The 20,441-nt window shown below is 40.1% G+C and overlaps 1 protein-coding gene across 2 annotated transcripts; it reads left to right on the top strand.

Moving 5' to 3' along the window:
- The first annotated feature begins 4,620 nt into the window (after window positions 1–4,620).
- On the top strand, window positions 4,621–20,306 carry LOC139139880 (uncharacterized). Of its 2 annotated transcripts, none has more exons than XM_070708830.1 (5): window positions 4,621–4,853; window positions 5,960–6,569; window positions 9,404–9,673; window positions 14,356–14,606; window positions 18,099–20,306. In XM_070708830.1, exons 2-5 carry the CDS (start codon window positions 6,070–6,072, stop codon window positions 18,869–18,871), a joined length of 1,794 nt encoding a protein of 597 aa, XP_070564931.1. In that variant the 5' UTR covers window positions 4,621–4,853; window positions 5,960–6,069; the 3' UTR covers window positions 18,872–20,306. The 2 variants fall into 2 exon arrangements, with proteins under 2 accessions (XP_070564931.1, XP_070564932.1); XM_070708831.1 differs by lacking the exon at window positions 4,621–4,853 and adding an exon at window positions 5,511–5,779.
- Window positions 20,307–20,441: the final 135 nt, after the last annotated feature.

Here is a 20,441-nt window from a genome sequence, read left to right as displayed (position 1 = left end):
AAAAAAGGAATTCATCCAAAGTGTCATGAGGCGCTCTACAGTATCCTGTAGTCATTGTCATGCATAGCGATGTATCAAATGAACAACGTGTGTTATCAACTCCCTAACAAGGTCATCACGCCTTGCAACAACTATGCACGCCGTGTGATGAGAGAGATACCGTACACAATTGGACCAAGGCCTTGGAATAATGTAGTTAATTTGAAACGCATATCAACAAGATCAGAATTCGTTCAACTGCACTGTCTCAACTTATTTCTATGGCAACCAATATGCATAATTCTCAGACAGATTTAATCTAGCCATTGTAATTGTGTAATGGCTGGAGAAAGAATTGGACCTTGGTGTTTTTCAGTTGAGAAAAAGAATTTGAAATTGCACCGAAAGACGCGCATTTATGTAACTCAGCGTATACATAGAAACATACATAAATAGAAACATACATTAGATACATACATACATACATACATACATCCATGCATGCATGCATACATACACACACACACACACACACACACATACATACATACATACATACATACATACATACATACATACATACATACATACATACATACATACATACATACATACATACATACATACATACATACATACATACATACATACATACATACATACATACATACATACATACATACATACATACGTACATACATACATACATACATACATACATACATACATACATACATACACACACATATGCATGCATGCATGCATGCATACATACATACACACAAACACACACGTACGTACGTACATACATACATACATACATACATACATACATACATACATACATACATACATACATACATACATACATACAGACAGACAGACAGACAGACAGACAGACAGACAGACAGACAGACAGACAGACAGACAGACGTGCATTTATGCATACATATACCGTCGAGTTAATTTTAGCTAGTCCCTACAGAAGTAATGACACTTTGCTTTGACCATATGACCAACGATTTCTTTGGCTAACCCCCCCCCCTCCAAACTTGCATATTTGAATAGCAGCGATATTTCACAACTTCTTCTCAGTCATCTCTCCAACCTAGCTACCATCAGGGTGCATCTTTCTTTCCACCCGTACAGCCAGGCACGCAAAGCACGGCAATGCCACATATACTGAGAATGCGTACATCATTTAAGGTTCATGTTTGTAGGGTATCATGTAATGTTCCCTGTACAATTGCAACGGCAGCGGATTACCGTTGATGTGAATATTTCTACACCACTACAGTGAAAAATAAATGATAACCCCTTAAACTATGAAATTTATGATTGGCATCGGCTTGCAAGTTCAAAAATAAAGCAGACTTGTAAATCTATTTCTACAGATAAAAAGTTCACCATTCCTATGAGAGAAACCAACGTGAAGGTGTATGTTATTACAGTAGACACGGCAAAGCCTCAATCGTAAACGTACAGAAAATACACAACACGATTGGAACTAATTTGGGATAATTGGATAGTGAATTAATGTCTGTATAATCTGTAAATGTAAGCTCATCTACTTTTCTTTTTATATTATACTCTTGTTTTAATGAGTAATTTGTATATATTGCAACATTACAGCTATAGGGCACCTAACACTTTTGAGAAATTTGAACAATATGAGGATCCAATTCTTCCAAATTAGTTCAAATCGTGTTTACTGTACTCGATTATTTCCATGGCGACATCAATGGAAAAATTTGAATTTGCATGTAGGATTGAAAGAAATTGTGTGCTTCTGATTATACAGTGTTTTGATCAAAATAATTGGTGCTGTTTTGGCAGTCGATCATACTCCCAGCTAACTTAATAATAAAAACACATTAGGTTGCTTGTTCTGTTCTGATTTCTTGCAACGTTCAGTTTGATTTCACTGATTGCATCAAACATTAAAAAAGTCTTTAAGTCGGAATTGTAGCCTTCATATACATCATTTCACTTTTACACACAATCTACTATAATAGCTCGTTTTTAGATAAAAGTAGAGTGTATTTCAATACCGATGGGGAAAGTCTCATCTGTGAAACAGTGACGAAGAAAATATTACGTTTCGACACCGTTTGGCACCTAGCTTACACAGTACATGCGAGCACATGCTCTGTAAAGTACATTGTGACGTCATGGAAGCGCAGTTGCCCAGTATCCAAGTTCTTGGTTTGCTTCCGAACAGCTCGGCTACGAGAACATTAAATGCATTTAACATAGATGATTTTTGTGTAATTCGTGTCTAACTATTATTCTGGAGAAATGTGTCGGGTAAACCCCCATTGGGTAAATTTTCTTACGTAACCTGAATAACGATGAAATGAGCGATTCAGACGACTATGATGACGACAAGGGCAGCCAAGAAAGCTGTTCACGTTCGTGCAAAATCTGTCCAATGGCGATTTCACGTCGGTCATATTTTCCATCAGCGGGAAGGGATCAGAGGAATGCAAGAGCGGACTGCTTCCCCTCATATCCGATGGAAAGTTGCATTCTTTTACTAAGTGGACAACATCAGGAATGACAAATGTGGCGAGGGAGTATACGTATCGAGAGTATATGTGATTGCTCCCGGCAGTTTGCCAACGGAGAGGGAAAAACATGTGGCGAATAGGTGGCAATGGATGCATTGACAGCGGGAGAGGGGGAGTGAGGGGATATCTTGGTGGGAGGTGGGAGCAGGGAAAACTAACGAGCAGGAAGGAAGTTTTCAAATCGTTGTGGAAGGGCAGTTTAAACAGCCACTATTTTTTCAAATGTCATCTTTAAATGTAAAAAACGTCTGTTACTAGTTCTCAAATACGGTTGATTGCCTGCCCCTTGAAACTAGATTGCTTTGGTATTTTGGAGATTGGTTGTAGGCTCTGCTGTGCATAGAATGATTTAGTGAGACTTGTAGACACAGTATGTTGAAGATGGAGGCACAGTCCCTATACATAAATGAGTAACGAAACTTTACAACTACCCCATTGAGGTATTATTTTTGTTCTGAGATACGGTTTAACTAAAATACCCGATATATATATTTAAAACATTAAAACCGCAGCAACTGATAAACTGATAAAACGCAGGTACGAAGGTAGGCGATAATTTGGCAAGCTAAATTGTTCTGTGTCTGTCCGTGAGTACATATGACGTCATCATAGATATGACCAGGGTTTCAAAAGCCAAACTTTATCATAATTCTGCATTTAAAGTTTACTTCGTTCACAAATTTAACAGACTGTTCAACATCGATTCAGTTGCTTTGATATCGAATTCTTGTTCCTGTATCTTGTTATTGCCATTCCGTTTCAGCTTCTGCTTCTCAAATGCAACATTTCTACCGACTTGGTGATGATGATTTTCCTTCACAGTTCACATTAAAACGACCGTTTTTCGGCGCCGTAATGTAAGAGCGACCTAATGGCATCCCTCCGCGGTACACGTTGCTAAATTTGGCACCAGGGATTTGGAAAAGCTAAGTCTGTACTGTGAGGAGTGTGCTAGCTGAGGATTTAGCCGTGCAGACGTGTCACGTTTGCTATGCAGATTCCAATACAGGTTGGCAGTAGCTGTGTTTCAACAACACTTTAGTCCGTTAAAAGTCTATCTATCAATGTACAGTTAATAAGATAATGTTCGGCCTGCAACTTAAAGGCTTTGGATCAAGTTTCCAGGAATCAAGACAGCTATCGACGTCACGCTGCGATTTATCACCTATCGGAGCTTTCCTCTCCCGAGAGGATACGTGCATGCTAGGCGGGATACAGGGTCTTCTACGGAGACGAGGTCAACTCAATGTGGAACTTATCCCAAACAGGTTATCAAAATATAGCGGAATTTCTGCTCCGGTCACATTCCCCAGATCAAGTTTAGTTTGACTAGCGAATCTACAGACAAGGCTATTGAATTCAGCCTGAGGATATTTCCTTGCTACCATTTTATTGATCACAGAAAACCAATCTAATAGAGCTGCAAAACGCCGCCGAGAAAATTTCATATTAAATTTTGTCCTTATATGGGACAAAGATATGGTTAAGATATCGTAGAGTAACGATGCTGGATGATAAAGGAGTGTGGGTAATTGTAAGTGAAAAACAATCTCCTGGTTCCGATTTGAGCAAGGTCCCAAGGAAGACATCTGCATGTACCAAGCTTCAGAATTTTTTACCAAGTTCATCAATTTACCGACGACGTTGACTGTAACTTTTGATTTACATTTGATCGAGTCTTGTAATTGTACCTAGCTTTCGTTATGATTATGTAATGACGCACAATTATGGAATTCCTGTCGTCTTCTGTGGAATGAACGATCAATACTATATTTTGACGGCGTGGTTTAATCATGCAAATTGTGTCTGCAAGGCCAAAGTCGCTAATGCATTCCTGAAAAGGTTAATTATTGGGAAATATTTATTCATTCATTTTCTTCGATGGCGATTTATGATTGATTTGCTAGAGGGAGTAAAGGGGTATTTCGGTAAATCTTTCCTTGATTTATCCACAGCTTAAAACCTGATCTCCCTGGTGAATTAAATGGATTCACCCACAGTGAGATGAATGATCGGATTTATCATTGGTTTACAAACGTTTATAAACATACATGTACCTATTTTAAACACTACTTAATAACGTGTACGTATCACTGGTGAGATGATATCAACCAACAACCAAACCTCGCATCTAGTGTACGTCTATTAATATATATACACGGCTTTGAGTGAGTGATTTTGGTGATGACAGCACTGTCCAGTCAACGGCCAGAGCACAACTCCGATGGAGATCACCAGTAAAACACCGCATTCCACAGGGATCAAGCTGCGGTGACCTTGTGCAGTCCCACAACAGGAAGACAGGCGAGTCTTATTTTATTTCGTCACCAACACTCTGAGATACAGGTGTACCTGAATGCTTTAACAAGTGAACTGACTTATTTGACTATAATTCTCGCAAAAAAAAAAAAACCGTGTCCAATACTGTATCAACCGATACACCACTAGCAACAGCTTTAAGTGTTCACACACTCAACTAGGTCAAGAAAGCAAGCCGCTTTTTTGAAGTCACCTAAATTAAGTACTCCTTAGAAAGTGCCTTTGGCAATTTTGCTAGCGCATGAAAAAACACTATCAAATACTACACGTTCCAATTTCAGCGATTTCATCGTGCGTTCTCGTCTACGTGCGATTCCTTAGCGTGCATTCATAACAGTGTATACATGCTACATAATTAGAAATAGCTCTGCCTATATTAAACTTCAGGGTATGTAAGAGATACTAATATCAAACATAAATTAAAATTATCACGTAAAAAATGAGCATGTTATACGGCTCTTCTGGAGTATAATACAGTATGAGCGTAAGCAGAAGGGGACAATTTTGACTCAGTACCTCCGTCGTCTAGTTTACCGACAGAGTTCAGCCTGATTGCATGGTAGATGGATGGTTGTGACGGACCTCTACGTGCTGTCTACATCAAACTGCTGGCTCGTGGGTAATCGGGCTCGGAAAAATTTCATTTCAATAGAATGTAATGTATACGTAAGCATGATGAGGTTCAGTCAAGCCGTAAATGGTTAACTTGTCTGCGACGTGCGATGGGTAATGTGGCGTAAACTTGATGCCTTTGACGAATGCTCGGATAAGTGAGGAAAATTGCTCAGAGCCAGCCACTGGCATACTTTGTGAATAATTTACCAAGCGATCGATGCACACTGCATGTTGTACGGTCGATATGTGTGAACTTGTGATGTTGTAACGGGCACCTATTAACAGACAACTAAAAGGTATGACCGTGAAGTGACTTGAATTCCGTCCTAGGCTGTAACCTGCACTGAACTATTTATGTACATATTCTTACACAGTAAAGCAGAAGTAGGCCCTGCTTATCTTACTGCTATTATTTGCCTCTATTGTCTCGCTATTTATTGTTTATTCGTGTTTTTTTACTCCTACCGTTTTAACAGTTTCGTGACCTCAGCAGTCGTCACGTGACCAGGTGTGCGTGTTGATCAGTGAATTGAGGTAAGCCATTGAGAGAGAGTGTTTTGGACGGAGTTAAAACAGACGGGTGACCATGGGTATCGCCGACCAATGCTCTGTATTATGGATCGTCTATATGGTCGTATTTTTAGACGTTGCACATGACAGCAATGCAGCTTTGGCCGACTGGAAGGAGGACATGGACCAGTTTATAGAGGAGGTCATGCAATGCAGAAATGTTCCCGGTCTCAGCATAGCTCTCGTATCGGAAGGCAACGTTCTACTGACACAGGGTTACGGAAACAGTGAAACTGACCCTCTTCAACCAACTGATGAAAACACCCTTTTCCCAATCGGTTCCCTGACCAAGTCTTTCACTTCTGCTGTCATCGCCGACGTCTTGAGCCAGCAGGAGGCGAACGTCACCTGGGATACACCGGTGGTTAAAATTTTAGGGCCAACTTTCGTCCTAGATGGATGCTTCCGAACAGAGGAGACTACTCTGCGAGATTTACTTTCGCACCGAGTCGGCCTGGAGGAAGATGAAATTCTCACCGTTATGGGTCTGGATATGAACAAAGACAATTTCGTCCGGTGAGTATGTGCGTATAAAGTTTTTTGGGGTCAAAGTCACGTCACGAATACGTTAACAATAGCGCATAAACAAGGAACCGACGCGCTGTGCCAGTCTTTTGTTCGCAGTCAATATTGGACGTTTGTCCGTTACCATAAAAAGGACGACTTGAATGGACGGCACTGGGGGTCCCGCCTGCTACTAACCCCATATGTCAGCGACTGCCGTCCTTCTAACACTCTATGAATTTGCAAGTAGCCCATGCAATATCAACAGATAGCAATGCATTGATGAAATGGACTTAGCAGTGGGTATGGAGATAGCAACCATTGAAGTCAGGCCTAAGCTTATATATCATAATAGTATTAAATTCTAATACATGTGATTACGCATAATTGTTTATGACTGGCATAAAGTCTTGGCCATCTGTTACTCATATATGTGTCGTAGCCGAGAATAGCAAACAGAAGTGATAAGTTCCCCTTCGTCAAAGCTGATTAGACAGAGCACTTTCATGTCCGGAAGGTATGGTGGAAAATAACACTAAGTAAATAATGTAAAATGACTTTGAAAGGGAAGCTTACGTCTTAAAATCAACTTTAGTTGAATAGGATCGTGTTGATGAATTCTGCCCATGTACTGTCGCTGCGTTCATATACGTGTTCAGAATACACGCAACTAGTATGTGTGTTTTTCCCGCCCAAAGCCCCTCCCTACCAACAGGTTTCAGTTTGCTATCATGTATACTTTAAAAAGCAAGTAAGCACACGTTCTCGTTGTACCTTTAGCTATAAAAACCACGGGACCATGCAGCGGACACTTAAGGTATAAAATGACACTCGAAGCGGATATAATAAAAAATACTGACATTCTCACAATACTGGTATGCTGTTTGTATTGACTCATTCAAACGCTTATGGAGTAAATGAAGTTCTTACTGGCGCCTTTTTGTGAAAATCAAAACAGTGATTTTGCCCCATTGAGTTGACATATGGATCATGGCGGCCATTTTGAATTTCAATATCTATAAATGTTGGGTGATTTGTTACTCTACTACCGTTTGTACAAGTATGACATCAAAACATGTCCAATAATCAGTATCATACAAGGTATTATAAAAAGGCGCGTTCGAGGCGCGTTCGTCCTTAATAGCATATACAAATACAAACCGCTGGTATGGTATTTCTGACGCATACGTGCTGGATCACTTCAAAGTTCAAGAAAACAGGTTCTTGCTTTAATAAGAATGTTAACACAAAAAGCAAAACAATATAGTTGAAGAATTTACAGGTCACGATTTTTCGATTCCGCTACTTCAGAAACGCGTCTATGATGGTCTTCGTGAAGCAAGTTTCTGCAATCACACATTGGAATTTTTTCTGCTTCGATAGTGCGCATTTGTAACTGGCCAACGTTCATGACGTCACGGAAACAGCGCGTCCGTGGCACCAATTCATCTATCCGTTCATGCATCAATCAATCTTCCTAGCTGGTTACGCTGAGTCAAAATAATGCCATAGTAGACTAGTAACACTACAGGGCGTCACCTACAAAAACATCAAAATATTTCATGACATTTAACTTGAACATGAAGATATAAAACCCTGAACGTCATCGTGACCAGCTGCCCAATACTCGTGCTTCCTGCAGTTTTTGGGATTCTAAACAATCCGACACATTAATTTGTAATGGGCCATTGGAAAGTTTAGGATTGTACTACAAAGAGAATCAGCGACTCTTAGTCCCCATCAATCCCAAATACATGTAAATAATATATCAAGTTCAAGAGTGCTATAGTGTTGACATGACATGACGAGTGTTTAATGGTTTGACTGCTGTTAACGTCGGAAAACTTGAGACAACCTACGACACATGAAACAGAAGTCTGTCAGCGACAGCTTCAATCAATCTTCATCACAGACGCCGAACCCGCTGAGCAGCGCTTGTCACTACGTACTTCACCAGTATTTAATGTTGCACTCAGAGATATTACTACCGAGTATAATCTGCAAACCCAGTGGATCAGAGTACTTGTGATCCAACAGCCGTATTCTACTGAAAATATCGACATCAGATGCCATACTATTATCACGGTGGTAGTAACTTTCCCCTACTGTTTCTACTGCTGAAAGCACATTTTCAAGACGGAAAGTGTATAATAATAAGAAAGTATATGTATTCCATGCGTTGTGAAACTATTGACGTTTTCGTCAGAGTGTTGCAATTGACTCTCACAGCAGTAATTCGAGAGATTTAGACAGTCTAACGACTGAAACATGGCCAATTCCAACATGGCCAACGGTCCCATTACTTTCAACTTCCTACTAGTCTTGGATAACTGCATTCATAACGATATACAGACAGTATCGTCCTTTGAATAGAGTATCATTAGATCATAGATACACAATGGAATACAAGCAACATACAGCTGAAATAGAGCACATAAGATTATCGGTTGGGTTACGAACCTATTAATAATACCGTTTCTTCTATTTTAAATAAACGAATGAAAGTCTTTACAAAGACATACTTTTTGACGTATTACACATTTCCACCTTTGTGCGTATCTAAATTCACACTTTGCGAATCTGTGTTGTCCATTGAATTTGAAAAACCGCTAGCGTTTGCTTACTGTTTACTCCAATCAAGGACATGCCTCTGTGAGGTCGCTAAGTCGATCACATACATGCACATTTTCTTACATTAGATTATGCAGACAACACCGTGCGTCATTTATTAATTTTATGGAGTAAAATTAAATTGGGAACCTTCCAAAGGCTAGGAAAACAAAATTGGAAAAAATGCTTATCCGTAAAATTTGAAGATAATGCTATACTTTATATTCATTCTACAGGCGTGTTGGTCACTTGAAGGAGAAGCATCCTTTTCGGAGCCAGTTTTACTACAGTAACTTTATGTACACTCTGGCCAGCAAAGTTGCCGAGTATTTGGCCGGAGATTCATACCAGGAACTGGTCAAACGACGTCTCTTCCGACCACTGGGTATGACGTCATCTCGACTGATGGATGAATTTGATAGTCTAACAGCTGTTCCCAATCTGGCGAAGGGATATGGAACAAGCGACAAAGGCGAAGTGTTTCCTTACAATATAGACACATTAAGGTGAGTTCTGAAGTCAGTCACGTGACAGTTCACAGAATCTAGTGTCATCTTTACCATCCATCGATGACATTACTGTGCATGCGTATGTGTATGTGAGCACAGGCGCACAACTAATTTTAAAATCACTTGTCTGTAATTTTAATGTCGAAACATACATTTCATTAAATAAATGTGCAAGCTTTTGAGACACACAGAGAACGGCACCCTGTGGCCGCTCAGCTCTACTGTTACTCATACCATGGAGGTAGTAGGAGACTACCTCCATGCTCATACACACTTACACCCCTAATGTGTACAAGACTGCCGAGCGGCTACAGCCGTACTTTGAGTACTGCTCACTGTATGTCTCAAAAGCTGTCCGCGTGATTTCTGTTTGCACAGTTATTATAAAATATATGTTTCGACATTAAAATTACAGACAAGTGATTTTAAAATTAGTCGTGCACCTATGTATGTGAGTGGGCACAAGGTCCGTCAAAGCTCACTCCATTAGTACCTGTCCTGTTTTCGGATAACGATTGTGTTAAGGTAGTATGCGCCTCCAAAGTGAAAGACTTAAATTTTTGCTCAAACTTTCCTTATGGAATATTTCAACCATTCTCTTTCAAAATCAGAATTTGGAATCGGGAGTCACCGTGCAAAGTCTGGTACCAGAGCTATACATTACGCAAGATATACCGATATTTGAAATTCAAAATGGCCGTCATCTCTGTGTCAACTCTATGAAGAAAAATACAATATTCGAATTTCGAAAGTCTAAGACGGTGAAAACACTTCTTACACCGAGAGCTTGAAATTGAACCTAAAAGTGGTAGATCAGAAAAGGATTGTAAAAGTTTGAGACTCCGAATATCTGTCCCCTAGAAAATATCTTGTGTTCGGCTTTCAAACACAGCATGTCTGTAAAGTCAATGTTATCGTTGATAAATGAAATTATAGTACCATGCCCTGTCTGTCGCATTTTGATTGGTCGAGCTGAACCACGTGACTGACCACAAATACACAGTAATGGTTTGTTTACAGGCCCGTGAATATGAATAATAAGATTAACAACTCAAAGTATCGTAACTTTACAGCTCAAAAGTAAATCATAATCAATCACAAAATAAAATGGAGCACTTGTAGGTCAAGTTGAGATACTTTTTTTCTGAAAACATCTCCGGATTTGCCAATTTTTTACAGCGCGCGTGACAGTGCGTCGCGTATTGCTCAGTTTCGGGGCCCAGTTGTCGTTCGCTCCCGAAATTTTCGGAAATTTTGACGGTTTTCTTGTGTTCGCTGATAATATAATGGAAATAACAGACTCCGCTCTGACCATTAACGTTTATTTGTGGGCGCGGGCTCGAGGAAAGCCAAATTAACGGGCTCGGCAAGCCTCGCCCGTTAATTTTGGCTTTCCTCTCGCCCTTGCCCACAAATAAACGTTAATGGTCAGCGCGTCGCCCGTTATTTCTATATTAAGTCCGGACTAGAAGTCATTTGTTGACAATAAGGTATATTTGCATATTTGACACAATGCGTTAGGTTGACTCGGTCATGACCTTGTATTTCAACATGTGTCGCGGGGAACAATAAAGACATAAACTTGTTTCATACAAAGGCGTTAAAATTTCATCAAATGGTTGTCCATTTAAACAACTATGCAAGTTGACACTTTGTGACTCCGTCACAACAACTGGACACTTCCGTCCCATTACTTTGTGTGCAAAGCATCGATCATTGAAAAGGGAGGGGGTCAGTGGCTGTTTGTGCAAACACAGCAACGCAACAAATGCTTTGTAAACAGATAGTCAGTAACTCTACTCTGAGTAGAATAGCCCTACATTTAATACCCTGTCTGCTTCCACCTATATTGATTGATTTGCGAACGTGACATGCATATGGTTATACTTTAAAAAGGCTTGTGTCGATGTCGTGTACGGGCACAGGCGATGGTTGACAGATTTTGATGGCAACATATTTTGCAATTGTGAGTCAACATATGTTTAACTTGATAAATGATATTTCTGCCTTTGTACGAGGGCTTTTAGACAGAAACGCTACGAATCATAAATTTTAATTCGTAAATTTAAATAACGTTACAGGCTCGTATCTCCTCAATGAAATTACTCGACCTAAAATCCAATATACTTTTCATAGATATTACTTTACCTGCTGACTCGAACATTTCCGTGCCTGAGGTAGTATGCGCCTCGAAAGTCAAAGACGTAAACTTTTACTCAAACTTTCATCTAGGAAACTTGTAACCGTCCTCTTTCAAAATCAAGAATTAAAATCCGGATCATCGTGCAAATTTTTGTAGCAGAGAAACAAATTAACTTTAATTTATTGATATTTGAAACTCAAAATGGCTGCTATTCCTGCGCTGTTAACTTTCTAGGGAAAACTTAAAATTTTCGATTTCACAAAATAAGATTTTCAAAACTATATTAACTACAAGAGCTTCAAAATGAGCAACGGTAAGTCAGAAATGTATTGTGAAAATATAAGAGTAAGATATCTGTCTCTGAGACACACTCTACCTTAACAAGTAGTTAGTTGAGAGTCTTTGATTTATTCTCATATAAGGAACCCTCTTAACAGCATTAGAATGATTTATCCATAGTCAGAGTCATCTCTAGAGAATGTAAACGTATGGAGATGTGACCTAGGGGTGAGTTTATTGAGTCAAAGTTCATTGTTAGCTCAGGGCGTCCAACATGTAATTACCCAACGTTGACAAATTGCGGTGGTATATTTCCCGGTGGCATCTTCTGAATGACCAGCCAACAACTTCAGATACATATGCTTGACAGGGGTAGTAAATCGTTGGATGACAAACCGTGCTGGATACACCCGCAATGTATTTTCGAAGTAATTGTGATTTTGCTTTGACATATAATCCCAACCACTTTCACAGTATTGAATGTTGATGCATGCACCAACGTTGAGACAATACAAACATAATATATCCCTTACCTTAAATTTTAATTTTCAAACAGATGGAACTATCACTTTCGACCTTGACTTTAATCTGCCGGTAAAGTGGAACGTTGTTGAGTATCGCAGTGTATCAATTCTATATTAGTTCCTCCTTGCTTGAAATGAATTTATCATGAAAGTATGGATATCTGATGCCATAAAGCTATGCGCAGAATTCTAAGGCCCTGTGATTGCCATAGCAAAGTGCCGTGTATTGTAGCCTACACTAACAAATATTTAATATATTCCATCCTGGGGAAATATAACTACTCTCTCATCAATGTACCATGCCTTTACAATGATGAAGTTGAAAATAAGTGTACGTTTCCTTATATAACAATGTACAAACGTGCACGAGTTAGGTTAATCCAATAGCTCACACACACAAGAGAGAGAGAGAGAGAGAGAGAGAGAGAGAGAGAGAGAGAGAGAGAGAGAGAGAGAGAGAGAGAGAGAGAGTGAGAGAGAGAGAGACTCTGTGTGTGTGTGTGATTGTATTCTATACCTCTATCACGCTTATATCACTGCTATTGTCCATAGTTGACGGACTGTTTCTCCTAATACTTGTAGTAGCTCTCGCTTTTGATATTTTAAGTCCTGAAACACCTGCATGTAACGTATTGTTGGTTCAATCCGATAAAGAAATCCGGTCAGTGGTCACTAATTAATTTGCCATATGTGCGCCACCAAACCACAGAACGTCAATGGGTAAACGTTGCTTCATGACAGGAAACTGATATATGCAGATAAGCAGTGACTGAATTGGTCGCTGAACCATGGAGAACGTTCAGGATATGCTCGACATAGAACATTCCAAGACTCGGAAGTTCACAATACTCAATGGATGTCCATATCGTCTTGCTATGCGTAATATGATACCACTTGAAGTATCACTGCCCCTTGAAAGATTAAATTTATCCATGAAAGTCGCCTACAATCGCTGCTTGTATTAAACTCTTCAATGAAAGAGAGAGAGAAAAACAGAGAGAGAAACAGAGAGAGAGATACAGAAAGACACACACAGAGAGGGAAGGAGGGGAGGGAGGGAGGGGAAGAGAGGGCAGTCAGGCAAACAGACAGACAGACAGACAGACAGACAGACAGAAAGAGACAGATAACAGGCCGAACATGTGTCTGCGTCTGCAGATGATTCTGAGCATCTTGAAACTTCGACCTGTGATGTGGCCCATCTTCACTGGTAACTCGTCACTGCTTACCACTGACCTCCTAAAACCGTACCTGTAGTTACTTTTTGCCTTAAAACTAATATCGTAAAAAGTGGATATTTCGATTTCAAAGATAAAATTTAAAAAAAAAAGTGATTCTCACCGCAAGCCAATAATCAAATCGCAGTTACAGGAATACTGAGTGTTGAAACCCAACAGTTCGTTTAATAGACATCAAACAGAAAATAAAATTTACAACTTTTGCATCGGAGCCGGAGCGATTTCTCCTGAGTGAGAATAAAATCAAATCGTTTGATACTCAAGTTTATTGTTTCTCCATCATAGAACTTTGAAGAGGCAGCGATGCTATTCAGCAGTTATCTTGATTATTGTTTTTTACAGTAGGTTTAGCTGCCCTACGCCCATGACTTGCAAATAGTGGACGTGACAATATTTAGTCCTTTCAGCATATTGAAGGGATTTTATAGCAATTAGAATTCACTTCATATAATTCATACACTTCACGACATAATTTTAATGTATTTTTAAACCCAGTATTGTTGAAGTCGTCGATGCTTCAGGGGCCATCATGTCCAATGCCAAGGACATGGCAACGTGGATGATATTCCAGCTGAATGGCGGGAAAAACTCACAAGGTCGAGTGGTCGTCAAGGAAGACTTCCTCAGCGAAACACAGAAACCTCAAGTATCCTTGCATGACCCCAAGGTCATGGATAGATCCAAGTATCCCGTTGAAGACATGAAAAACGATTATGGAATGGGTTGGATAGAAGGAGCGTATAGAGGTAATTATTAATGTAGATCATATGTTCCTGTGAATATTGAATATTTCTATACATATTCCAACCAATCAATTTTGTCTTAGATTAATTATGCACATAGCCATTTTTCTAATTGTCAATCGCAGTATTGCAAAACGAAACCTGATTCAAAGAGTTTTGTCAGAAGCTCCCTCAACTGCTCAAGCGGATGCAGTCGCGTAGCCTTTGCACACTTTCACGGATTCAATATTGTAAGATTTTCAGTCTTTCTGTCGGCAACTAAAAGTAGAGGATAGTTTGTTAGACGTTCAAAAGCAACCCTGTCATTAGGTCACTGCAATATTCCAATAATAAAGACTCGGACCGGTTATGTTTAAAAAAAGCGTCCTTAACAGTCTACATCCTCGGTGAGAACACGAATTTTCACCATACCGTCCAAACCACAGAGTAACATAGACAGAGTAGCAACACTTGCATGCCTTTTGTTCCATGGTCGTCTCGGTAGACTATTGGCTTTTCATATTAAAATGAGCTCAAAGGTGTTAAAACTTTTGGAGGCTTGTTTGTGGTTGATGATTACACGAGATTATGCGAAAAATACGACGAGATGGCATCGTACTGCCAGTCGCGTAGCAACCATAGTTATTTTGTGAACTCTCAGGCCAGAAACACTGCTTCACGCCAATCAAACATAACACGGCAGCAGTTTCATAAACATGTCCTCCTTGACGCACGTGTAAAAGAGGGTACGACTGACCGTAAACCATTGAGTAAAACCAGACAGTATCGATAAAAGACTTTCAAATTTGGTTCAAACACACTCATTATATATTCATAAAATATGAGAGGAATTTTTAAAACGGTAAAACTCGTTTTCCTGAAGCTCAAAACACTCCCGTTTTCGCCAGCACGTCAATTCTGCTCAGCACCACACGACAACAACAACACAAACTTTGCCGAACATACTTTCGCTTAACAATTGGCGAAAATCCGAAAACTACCGAAGGATTCATGGTCGGCACTCTTCGGAAAAGAGAGGCGAGAGCAACCTGAGGCGAGGCGAACATGGATGGGTTACGTAACCGCTTCACGCCTTAAACAATACCCGTTGCCACTCTATCTATCTTTCTCTATGTCCAAACGTACAACAATTCTCGCTGGGATTGGAGGTAAAATTTGCCCTTTTCCACGGTTTCACTTATCTTCGCTAGCCAAGGTCTCCTGTCCGGGACCCGTGAGAACCGACGGTTGGTTTCGCTCTATAGAAACTAAGTTGCGCCTTACGGCCCGGAACAGCTTGCAGTAAATACCAGATCGATACTGAATTACATTACATGGGCGTTTGCTGGCTTGTGACCGTGACCCTAAAGTCTTACTTGTGACATTGGCGTGAAGATATTCTCGCTGGGATTGGAGGTAAAATTTGCCCTTTTCCACGGTTTCACTTATCTTCGCTAGCCAAGGTCTCCTGTCCGGGACCCGTGAGAACAGACGGTTGGTTTCGCTCTATAGAAACTAAGTTACGCCTTACGGCCCTGAACAGCTTGCAGTAAATACCAGATCGATACTGAATCACATTACATGGGCGTTTGCTGGCTTGTGACCGTGACCCTAAAGTCTTACTTGTGACATTGGCGTGAAGAAACGACCCTCGAAAATGTCGACAGTATAAAACTACCCTGCATGCTTCGTGGTTGAAGTCCGATCACCTAGATATGCAGATATAGGGGAAAACACGTTTTGGAATGTAGTACGCATTTGAACCACTTAGGAGTTGTGACTTGAAACTTTAAAGGGACGTAGAAAATACATTTGAGTTGTGCTGTCTATGTTGTAATGTCTACTTCATACACACCTTGGCGCAGCGCACTGTGTTGTTGCCATTCAAAGCGGAGGTTACTTTTCAACACTAGTATGGTACATCAATCATCGTGCTAAAACAGCGTGAAATAGCTGCCTCAAGCGATTCCAATTCTTGTTACTCTCAAAGCGATTGTCGATTGCAAAGAGTTGCTAAATTGCTTTAAACTAGTAGGAGATCGAAATGTGGAACTGGGAATTTGTATCATCCGTCACGGCAGAGCGGAGACTTCATTTCGCCAATGGCGTCGAGACGAGATTGTTCAGCACAGGGATGTTTTCTTAATGAAAGTTCTACTTCATGCAGTGTAACTCTGATATATAACCTTACAGCTTTACCCCAGCGTTTTAATTTAAAGTATTGTTTCGTTTTCACATGAAACTAGACTGTCGACAGTCCCTTGTGCCTTTTTTCTCTCTCATTTGTGTTGTCTCTCGCACATACGACGGTCGGGTGAATTGCAAGCGTAGCGCCGCGCGAGCTGGACATTCCGAAAGCATAGTTCGCGCCTTCGGCGCTTCGCTTGCGATTCCCCCGACCGTCGTTTGTGCGAGAGACAACACCAGTGAGAGAGAGAAAAAACCGCAAAGGACTGTCACAGTCTACCATGATACGAGTGAGCCGAATACCTTGAAATTTGATCTTGTTGTGTCGTCACATCTTCACTAAACCCAAAACCTAGGGATACATTGAAACACTATTCGATGTGGAGATCAATCGATCGATCACTCAATCAATCAATCAATCAATCAATTACTTACTTAATTACTGTTTCGTTTGTTGTTCTTATATTTACCAAGCTTCACCAGTGTTTCATTGTTATAAGTATTACTTGGACTCATAACCAGCGCCGTATGATGTCATGAGTCATTTCTTTACCCGTTCATGGATGCAGCGTTCATGGGCATCTGCCATTGGAATATACAGTACAGACCTCATCCTTGGACTCAACCCCTTTCCCTGTCAAAGCTACCGCTCTGAAAAAAAGTAAATTCAGATTTAAAACACTTGGGCTTGAAACCCTACATCATGAAACGTAATGCATAACTTATTACAGTTGTTTCCTAGCAAGGAAATGAAGCTGATAGACCTCAGGGAGATAACCTGGATCATTTTATGTAAGGGAGGGGTCGTCGGACGCTTAAACGTCGTATGGGACCCACACCACCAACGTGAACACGGTATCAAAATTACGTTGGCGATCGATGAAAGTTAAAACATGATTGCCATGAATGTCAGACCTACTTCGTAAAATTTAAATGTTCTAGTTGTGTTGACAAGATGCATCTTGATATAATGCATGAAATACATTGTTTGTAATCAACTTGAAAGAAATCGCACGGGCGATGACCCCTCCCTTTAAAACAACCATCTATGGTTAGTGGAGAATTTCGCGAGTAGTTTTTCGCTCTCCGACATGTAAGACTGCGTTAGATGCATGTTAAATCAAAGAACAGTCGCTTGTGGTTCGATACACAGCGAAGGATTCCGTTAGCAATAGAAAACAACCTTTCTAACGCTTACTGGGGCGTACGCCGTTCATTGAACCACAAGCGACTGTGGCTCAAAGTGCATGAAACATGTGTGCAACGCTCCATATATCAACGAAATTTTACAGAACTAGTTAAGCAGTTTCTACGCCTCTTTTATTCCAGGTTTCAGGCGTCTGAGCCACACGGGAAACATCGCTTCGTACTTTTCGAACATCTTCTTGTTTCCGAGCGAAGACACTGGCGTATTCGTCGCCCTCAACGGTCCCATGGACGAAAGGGACGCTGTGGCTGCCATGAAAACGATAACTTGGTTTGTCGCGGACAACCTATTAAATGAACCGCCTTGGATGGACAGTGAAGGTGCGTGTAAGTATCCCGATCCGTGGGTCAACTCAACTCAGCCAGATAGCGGAGCTAATGATCCAGAGGACGCATTTCCTACAGTCGGTGATAGGTCTAATAGCCTTGATAAGTACGTCGGAACATACGGACATTTAGCTTACGGTAACTTAAGAGTTTCCTTTTCCGAAAGTGACATAGAAGACAAGCATCTCAGGTATACCTACGGTGACTACGGCAGCGGCAGGCTATACGCCACCAACGATGAACATACTTTCAAAGCATCCATCGACGGGGAATTGTGGTACTACGGTGATAATTTGCATTTTAATGACAAGTTTCCAGGTGGTGTGTACATGAAATTTAAAGACGCCGCCTTTGGTGTCATGCAAAGCGTTAATTTCCCCAGCATTGGAAATGGCAATGGACCTGAATTTGAAAGAGACCTGCTTGCGTCAACTACCTGGACGCCTATCTCACAACAGTGTGATGGTGTCTCAGCAGGAAGTGAGGTCAAAGGTCATCATCTCCTGACGTTGGCCATATATCTTGCATTCTTTCTATCCTACATTTTCGACGATGGGCACCCGTTATGACGTCAATAATGTACGAACTTTAGCCAGTTTTGTCATTTGCTTTTCCAAGTGTGATGCTATCTATAATCAGGGAATATCGTAATTATATGAATTTGGCAAATTTTCACTTGAAATTTAATCCCCCTTTGTGATGTAAAAAAAATAACTGGTAGTTGAAATGTATTTAGTCGTGACTTAAGTCGAGAAGAATTTCAAAAACAGGTATATTTAAATCAGCTATACCAGTGACAGCATTTCCGTAAGTGTATGTACCTTGAACCGCTATATGGGTTATTGTGTTTATAAAACAACTGCAAGTCATTGTGTTTAAAGAACAATTTCCTTGTAATTTTATGATAACAAGTTAAAGAATTTTTTATAAATGATTTGATATAATAATTTACTGAAAGTTCAGTTTTGTGCTCGTATATGTATACACAAATGTCACTTTTGGAAACTAGGAGTGAAGCGTGATTACCCCTTAAACCCCACCAAAAAAAACCAATACATTATAGAACGCACAAGAAGACATCAAATATCGAACTTGAAATACTTTGTGTGAGATCTGATGTCGCTTAGGCAGCCGTTAAATGTACATCCTGAAGGTTCCTTTCAAAATTTACATTAAAATAAGTTAAAAAATTATCACAAATTAAATTCATATCGTATCGTCAGCATTTTTGTGTTTCACAATGCATCACATCAGACAATCCAGCTTACTGAGACAGCTTCTCCTGGACTTTTGGTGGCTAACTGAAATACGGAATCCCAAAGACATGCCTTGGAACCACAACGTACATCGGATTCCACTTCAAAAGTTCCCGACCTCACACAGCAACTTTTAGTAACATAGTGTCAAGATAGATGTTATTTTAGTGCACATTCAAACTAAGGGATATTTCTAACATTAATACTGCACACCAGGGATAAGATTGTCCATTGGTACTTATGTGTTTATTCGTGTTGACCATGACATTGAGATATAACTTGAGATAAATTGTTTACTGTGTATCTAATGATTTGTTAGCATTTCTTTTAAAATCAGTGTTGACTGCCAGTGAGCGAGCGGTGAAAAATGTTTATTGAAACAACGTTAGGCAATGACAGACATGTATATATGATAACAGTACTAGAAGACGTGTAGTATCTTTCGTTGTTTGTACATTCAAGAATTTTCTTTTGTGCATGCGATTTCTAAGCACTGGGCATATGAGTCACTTTTAATAAAATTGTGTACTAAGTTATTGGACGAATTGCTGCCCGACCCAGATGGAATTATTGGAGTGAAAACGCAAAATATCTTAGTTGTAGACTGGATTAGAATATGGACATTCAATGGTATTGATCACGTTGATCAAGTAATACTTTTAGCAATGCACTGTAAATACAGTATTTTCACATACCATATTACTCTGAATAAATATCACAAACGCCATCGGCGTTCATCATTGACTCATGTTGATTTACCAAAGACAGAAAGTCAATTTTGTCACAACCGCGGCGGCTAGGACGATTTCACCCGTTAGGTATAATCGAGCAAATGTAATCTGTTGCGGTTTTGAAGCATAGACGGTTAAGAGTAAGACCGACG

The sequence above is a fragment of the Ptychodera flava genome, chromosome 9 (assembly GCF_041260155.1).
Source record: "Ptychodera flava strain L36383 chromosome 9, AS_Pfla_20210202, whole genome shotgun sequence".
NCBI lineage: Eukaryota > Metazoa > Hemichordata > Enteropneusta > Ptychoderidae > Ptychodera > Ptychodera flava.
Note: the sequence above shows the minus strand (reverse complement) of the source record. Positions and strands in the feature narration are given on the sequence as shown.

Coding starts and splice junctions, on each gene's coding strand:
- LOC139139880 (XM_070708830.1), top strand. CDS start 6,070: ATGGGTATCGCCGACCAATGCTCTGTATTATGGATCGTCTATATGGTC. Junction 6,570..9,403: donor AACAAAGACAATTTCGTCCG/GTGAGTATGTGC, acceptor TTCATTCTACAG/GCGTGTTGGTCACTTGAAGG. Junction 9,674..14,355: donor TACAATATAGACACATTAAG/GTGAGTTCTGAA, acceptor TTTTAAACCCAG/TATTGTTGAAGTCGTCGATG.